Source organism: Malania oleifera, chromosome 13, assembly GCF_029873635.1.
Source record: "Malania oleifera isolate guangnan ecotype guangnan chromosome 13, ASM2987363v1, whole genome shotgun sequence".
In the NCBI taxonomy this organism is placed as follows: Eukaryota; Viridiplantae; Streptophyta; class Magnoliopsida; order Santalales; family Ximeniaceae; genus Malania; species Malania oleifera.
The window spans coordinates 19,408,108-19,415,413 of NC_080429.1; the positions used below are offsets into that span (position 1 = coordinate 19,408,108).

Consider the following 7,306-nt stretch of genomic DNA (forward strand, 5'->3'; position numbering starts at 1 on the left):
GGATTGTATTAGGTAGTTGGAAGATTGGGGACTATTTCATTGGAGAGAAATCCAAATAAGAGTAGAGAACAGAACAAAACAGAGCAGAGAAAAGAAAAGAAGCATCAAACAATAAAGGCCAGTTGGTGATGGAGTTGGGAACGGGGCAGAAGGCAGGGAGCAGCACCAGGTGCACCACCTCCCCCCACTCTGGCTCTTTCTACCAGTCCCTGTCTTCAGCCATTTGGCACCTATTGTGACCAGTGGTGCAGCCCTGTTTGGCTCCTTTGGACAATTGGACATTTGTACCCCACCCAAAAGACAAAATCCCATTTCTCACTTCTAGAGTTTTTCTTTTTTTTTTAATGTGATGTTATACCCTTCACTTTTTGACAACACTAACATTGCCCCTTTTAAAATTTTAAAAATATTTATAAAATAAAAAGAAAGGAGAAAAATAGAAAATATATTTCTAACTCATGAATAAAATTTTAATTTTATTTATTATTAATAATTTTTTTATTTTTTTATATTTTTTAAAAAATTACTTTTAATAGTATTTAATATAAAGATAAAAGGATTAATTTTTTTCTTCTTTTTTCTTTTAGCCATGTAGCTTATCTTATCTAGTAGAAGTTAAGACTTGTCATTATTGTAACCTAAAATAGAGCTTTTTCTAACATTTTGTAAGATAAAATATTATTCTCTTACTAAGTGGAAAAGATTTATTTTTATTAACAAAATTATAAGTTTTTAAAATTTATAATTGAAACAATAAAGCTAAACTATTTTTGATATATTTTTATTTTTATAAAAAGAATTGTAAGGGATAATTATGGGAGATTAGTATGGTTTGTCCCTTTTTTTTGTTTTTTTTCAACGCTCCTTTGCTATGTCAGAAACGAGGAGCGTCTACCAATTTTACCCTTTCCCGCCGCACCATAAACCTCTCGCCCGAAAAAAGGGAGAAAAACATCACATCAATCATATCCGATCAATCAAACACGACGACAGATCGACGGCCACGATGACTCCTCTGCTCCGGTCACCTGGCCCCACCATCCAGCTGGACTTTAAGAATCTATCTGTCCTCCATTACCCGCAAATCAATGACCATTAGCCTCCCCCTCTTCCTCCCTTTAAACCCCATTTCCCTCCCCCTCTATAAAACCCTCACTCCCCACTTCGTCTTCCCCATCCGCCACCGCAGCCACCATGTCTCCGGCGCCGCCCCTCTCGTTGCTCCTCGTCCTCACCACTCTTTCCATCTGCCTCCTCTCCGCCAGCGCCAATGGCTGGCGCCCCTGGCCTAAGTACCGCCACAACACCTCCGACGCCATCTTCGGCGGCTCCAAGAGGAACGAGGGCTCGTCGGAGTTCGTCCACATGACCTACCACATGGGTCCCGTCCTCACCGACAACATAACCGTCCACATCATCTGGTACGGCCAGTGGGCTCAGTCCCAGAAGCGGATCATCCGAGGCTTCCTCTCCTCCATTTCCGCCACCACCGTGGGGCGGCCGTCGGTGGCCGGATGGTGGCGCACGGTGCAGCTCTACACCGACCAGACCGGCGCCAACATCTCCCGCACGGTGGTCCTCGGCTCCGAGAAGAACGATCGGTTCTACTCCCGAGGCAAGTCCCTCACGAGACTGACCGTACAGTCGGTTATAAAAAGCGCGGTGAGCGCGCGCACGCGCCCACTCCCCGTGACCCAGAGCGGGCTCTATCTCGTCCTCACATCGCCTGAGGTGTACGTTCAGGATTTCTGCAACAACATCTGTGGGTTCCACTATTTCACGTTCCCGTCGCTCGTGGGGTACACGCTCCCCTACGCGTGGGTGGGGAACAGCGAGAAGCTCTGCCCGGGCGTCTGCGCGTACCCCTTCGCCGTGCCGGATTACATTCCGGGACTCAAGGCGCTGAAGTCGCCGAACGGCGACGTTGGCGTCGACGGGATGATCAGCGTGATCGCACACGAGATTGCGGAGCTGGCAACGAACCCGTTGGTGAACGCGTGGTACGCCGGCGAGGACCCAATTTTTCCGGTGGAAATCGCGGATCTCTGCGAGGGGATCTACGGCACCGGTGGGGGCGGGTCCTACACGGGGCAACTGATGAGCGATCGGGATGGAGCTACCTACAACATGAACGGAGTTCGCCGGCGGTTCCTGGTTCAGTGGGTGTGGAACCATATTGTCAGTTACTGCACCGGTCCAAATGCACTTGATCAGTAATTTTATTATTTATTTTTGTTTTTTGTTTTTGTTTATTTGGGTTTCTTAAATGTTTTTTTTTCTTTTTATATTTGTTGGTATTATTGTTAATTAATGCGAAAATATAATCAGTTAAGTTAGTTAATTAAGTTTAAAATGTAATAATGGATATTTGGTATACAAATAGAGTGCGCGTTCCCGCCTGGCCGTTTAAAGGGGAGTAGATTTTTTGTCGGAATTTTATTTTTTTTTTTTAATTATTATTTTTTGAATTTTAGACAGAAGGACCGAAAAAGTGTACAAGAACAAGTTGCTGCAGAAACGCAGCTTTACGCTCTCGAGTATGGAGGTAGGTGTACCCGCCAATCTGCAGCGGCCGCGTGGGTGGAATTGAGAGGATTAGATATAATGTGTCTTAACTATTACAGATAATGAAAATTAAGTAAACTAATTAAAGAATTAATTAGAGACCGTAATCTAATGCACAAGCATTTTGATAGAACGAAACTAAAATTAGAATGAAAAATTCGAAAGAAATTTGATTACCTCCACACTGGGTCTTGTTTGGTGGTGGTCAAATTTGTATTCAAATGGGGTATATGGAATTTGTAACTAAATTGGGAATGGTGATTTCTAAATTCTGAAAGGAAATTGACAGTGGAATTTCTACATTTCCAATTTTAATATAAAATTCGTTTTCAGGTTAAATCACAATCCGCAGTAGTTATCCGTTTTTAGTTTTATTAGAAATTCTACTTCCAGTCAGGTTTATTCTCTGTTTTCATTTCAGCCCCTTTGCAACAATAAAGTAGGTCAAATTCCTGCAATAGGAATACTACCGCGTGGGAGTTACTCACTTTTTCTCCTAATTTAGTTGACAAAGTTAAATTTTAGGTTTTTTATGGTATTGATTATGAAATTTATTGTGCCAGCAAATGTTTTGAATAATTTTAATAAAAAATAATTATTCGAGTCAAATGTGAAGTTACAATTTTACAGATATTCAGATTCGTAACTTACAATTTATAGTTTATAGGGTAATTTTACATAATAATGGATTTCTCCTAAGTGCACATTTAAGACTAGAGTTTTACTGTATTATAATTTCATAAAAAATAATTTTTAATATTGTAATTTTAAAACTGCATTTAAAACATGTAGAGTTGGTAAAAATTATGGATAAGCTATAATAAATTTTTTTATTTTGGTAATATTCATTTTTTCTTTATGCCTATTTAGTTTAATATTTTTTTATAATTATGTGTGCACTTGATGGGGAAAAAACTTTATTTACATATCAATTAGGCAAAAAGAGGAAAAAAAAAAAAAAAAACATAACAACGAACCTCAATCGTGAGTCTATAGTTCGTTCGTTGCTTGTTTCCCAAATGGGAGATTGGGATCCAATTCGTTGTTGTGGGGATGAGGACGGCAAGTTTATATGTAGAACTACAAGTCTATAATAGGAGGAATGGTTTGAAATCACTAATCCTACTCGATAGCAATTGACCTCTAAACAATCATTCAACAATAACTTTGTATAGTCATATTGTAATAGAATTTATATCTACAAAAGAAATTATTTTGACCATTCAAGCTTATACGGTTCCATAAACTCTTGCACTAAAATTTGTCTCAATAATATTTAACTTACTTAAATTTTAAATTAAGAATCAATGTCCATTAAACCTCATCAAGCCCTAACCAAGCTAAAAATTCCAATTGTCGGCCCACACTACTTGCCTAAAAAGAAACATACAGATATTTAAGTCGATATTTTTTCGCCCAATCCTCAAAAATATCAGTTTTGTCTGCACAGCAAAACATTGTCATCTTATTTTTTATAATAAAAAAAACACTTCAATAATTTCTATTGAATATATATATATATATATATTTCAAAAAGAAAAATCAGAAAGGGCAAATGTGTAACTACGCAAGCAAATCAGACAGCCTGTGAAGAACTTTTTATCAATTCCAGTCAGCAGAGTAGCGTAGATCAAGGACTAGTGTTTTGAACTTTTGCTTTTTTCTTGTTTCTGTTTTTCCTTTTATTGGGATTTGAGCCTCGAGGCTTACGGTGTACTCTTTTGTTTTTGAAAAACACTTTCGAATGCTTTTTCTGTTTTTATTGTTTTCTTTCTTTCTCAAAAGGGGCACGTTTGGACATGCATCTGCAGCACAGCAGGCCACCCGATTCCAATCTCACTGCTTTTCACACTGTTAACGTTTGAGCATATGCCCCTTTTACTAAGCTGGGCGATTGAGACAGGATCTCCCGCTGCTATCACCTTTGGTGGCAAAATTCTTCTCTCCAATCTAACTTCAACCCTACAAAAATTTCTTTCGCCCAAGTAAGTTGCAGCCAATTTTATGAACAATATATGGTCGACGATATAAGCACTTGGATGTGGGAATATTTTGTATTTTAAAAAGTACTTTTTTTTATGCTTAATACAGCTGTCGCTTTGAATGTAGTGATTTTATTTGAATTAAATAAGGGTTGCCTGTTACAGTGATGGGACGAATAAATGCCTTTTAAGAGTACTTAATCTAAAAAGAAGTATTTTTTTTTTTTTTATTGGAAATGGTCTCCATTTTTGTGTGGTCTATGTATTGCATTGAGCGATTGAAGGGTTTGTGTAATTTCTTTCTTGGATATTCTTACATAATATTTTATCTACAAGTAGATGTTAATATTGAGTTCAAACATATTAATGGCAGTTTACTTGATGACAGAATTTTAAAATAATGATTAATATTTTTGACAAATTAATCATGTGTGCAAAATATTTTATGTTAACATTTTGATCAATTTTGTAGTTGTTCAAAGTTACATTTAAACCAAATTTAGGGAGACTTGTATCGGGACGCAAGACAAACTACCCTAAACATAACACAACTTTCATCTCTCAAATTTGAATAGTCATGTGGTCATACGCATTTACTCTCTTATGTTATTATAAGTATGCTTTTAATATTGTAGCTATACTATACTATTGTCTTTAAAGGTTCAATAGTACAATATATAAAGATGATGGGAGGAAAATGCCATACTTTATAGTCAATGTGTTATGTTATGTCAAGGAGAAATTATTCAGATACCTCTCCCTTTATGTGTCCATGTGCTTATTTCTTAAATTTTTTACATAATGAAAATATGTCTCTTTCTTTATCTGTCTGATATATGTAAACATAGTTTATCACATGTCTAACATTTAAAATATAAGCATACGGACACGAGGAGAGGGAGGTTCCCTATATAATTTCCCTTAGTCTAGTATCCATATAGTTAGGGCTTCTTATCCATATAGTTTGAGTATCTATAGTGGTAAAGAGAGTATAATAAGCCTTTTCCGACATACAAAGAAGAGAATGTAGTTGACCTTTAGTTCAATATATAGGGTTAAAAATTAAATACTATATATGCATCTACTTGTCATTTTTCTACAAATGTACCCTAAACTTTATGAGAATATTGAGTCAAATATTTTGAATAAACAATGTATGTGAGATTGAGAAATACTTGGGATACTCCCATTAACTTTAAGGATTTAAAGAACTTTGGTAAGACTATTAGGATCGGAGGAGCCCATGGGTGGGCATTATACACATGGGTGAACACCAAACTTAAGTTTATTAGGTTTTGGGCTCAACCATGTATATAAACATCCATCATCCACTCAAATTTTCCAAAGTGCGACAAACTCACAAGTGGAATTTTCAACAATCTCCCCCTCACTTGTAAGTTCCAACTACTCCCCCTTGAATGGAAACTGTCTCCCTTATGGGAGTAAACCCAATTCCCCAAAAAATGCTCAAGTGGGTCTTATCGCTGGCACCTTACGTGCATTGGATTGTATTCCACGTGCCTCCGAACCAATCATACCTCTCAAGTCTTGACCATATTCGGATCCATCCCAGACCTAGATGATCCTTATTGGCCGCGGTCACACACTTGGTCCTCCAACCGCTAGCACGTTAGGAGAATTAGTTTTACGTCTCAACTTTTATGAAGTCGCTCAACCAGAGTTACGAATCGTCTGCTCTGATACCACTTGTTGGCACCGAAGGAGTCCATAGGTGGGCTTAATACACATGAGTGAGCACTAACTTGACCCAAAAGCTTAATCCTATTGGGTCTTGGGTCCAACCATGTATATAAGCACTCATCATCCACTCAAATTTTTCAATATGAGACAAACTTACAAGTGGAATTCTCAACAATCTCTTCCTCACTTGTAAGTTCCAATTGCTTCTACTTGAACGGAAATTGTCTCCCTTATGGGAGTAAGTTCAATTCCCCAACAGTTGCTCAAGTGGCCTTACCACTGATGCCTTACGTTCGTTGGATTGCATTCCACATGCATCCGAACCAATTCTATCTCTCACATCTTGACCCTATTCAGATCCATCCCCGGCTTAAATGATCCTTATTGGCCTCGACCACACACTTGGTCCTCCAACTGTTAGCACGTCAGGAGAATTAGTTTCATTTATCGACTTTTTATGATGTCGCTCACTTAGAGTTATGAACCGTCGGCTCTGGTACTACTTGTTAGGACCGAAGGAGCCCATGAGTGGGCTTGATACACATAAGTGAACATCAATTTGATCCAAAAGCTTAAACTTATTGGGTCTTGGGTCCAACCATATATATAAACACCCATCATCCACTCAAATTTTTCATTTAAGCTTAACAAAGGCAATGGACAAAATTAGAACTTCAACTCAGTCTTGGAAAGCTCCTCTCCTAAGCTAGAGGAATCAGCCTCCTTAACAAAGGTGCATTTAACTCCCAATCCATATCATAAGCTATTTCAACAATCCCACAATTTGTTTGCAAAGAGATGAACACAATCATGTAGAATTTTGGTAGGGAAGGAATAATAATGGCTCTAAGAAACAGAATATGTCATCTTGGTATGTACAAGCTATATATGTTAATAAAAAAAAAATAGAGGAAGTGTCAAGGTTACAATATTTTGAGCCTTTCAACTGCTCTTGTCACAAGAAGGCAAGGAGACTAATATCCTTATCGTTATAATTGTTTGCAAAGTGTATCAAGTCTATTGCTTTTCATGCTCTTTTTTTCGAGAAGTTAGGATAC

The 7,306-nt window shown here is 37.8% G+C and overlaps 1 protein-coding gene across 1 annotated transcript; it reads left to right on the top strand.

Moving 5' to 3' along the window:
• The first annotated feature begins 1,085 nt into the window (after positions 1-1,085).
• LOC131146930 (protein EXORDIUM-like 3) lies at positions 1,086-2,419 on the top strand. Its single transcript, XM_058096783.1, has one exon. The coding sequence runs from the start codon at positions 1,195-1,197 to the stop codon at positions 2,215-2,217; it is 1,023 nt and encodes a 340-aa protein (XP_057952766.1). The 5' UTR covers positions 1,086-1,194; the 3' UTR covers positions 2,218-2,419.
• The last annotated feature ends 4,887 nt before the right edge of the window (positions 2,420-7,306 follow it).

What these genes read in the sequence shown, in the direction of transcription:
- LOC131146930 (XM_058096783.1), top strand. Translation starts at nt 1,195, where the DNA reads ATGTCTCCGGCGCCGCCCCTCTCGTTGCTCCTCGTCCTCACCACTCTT.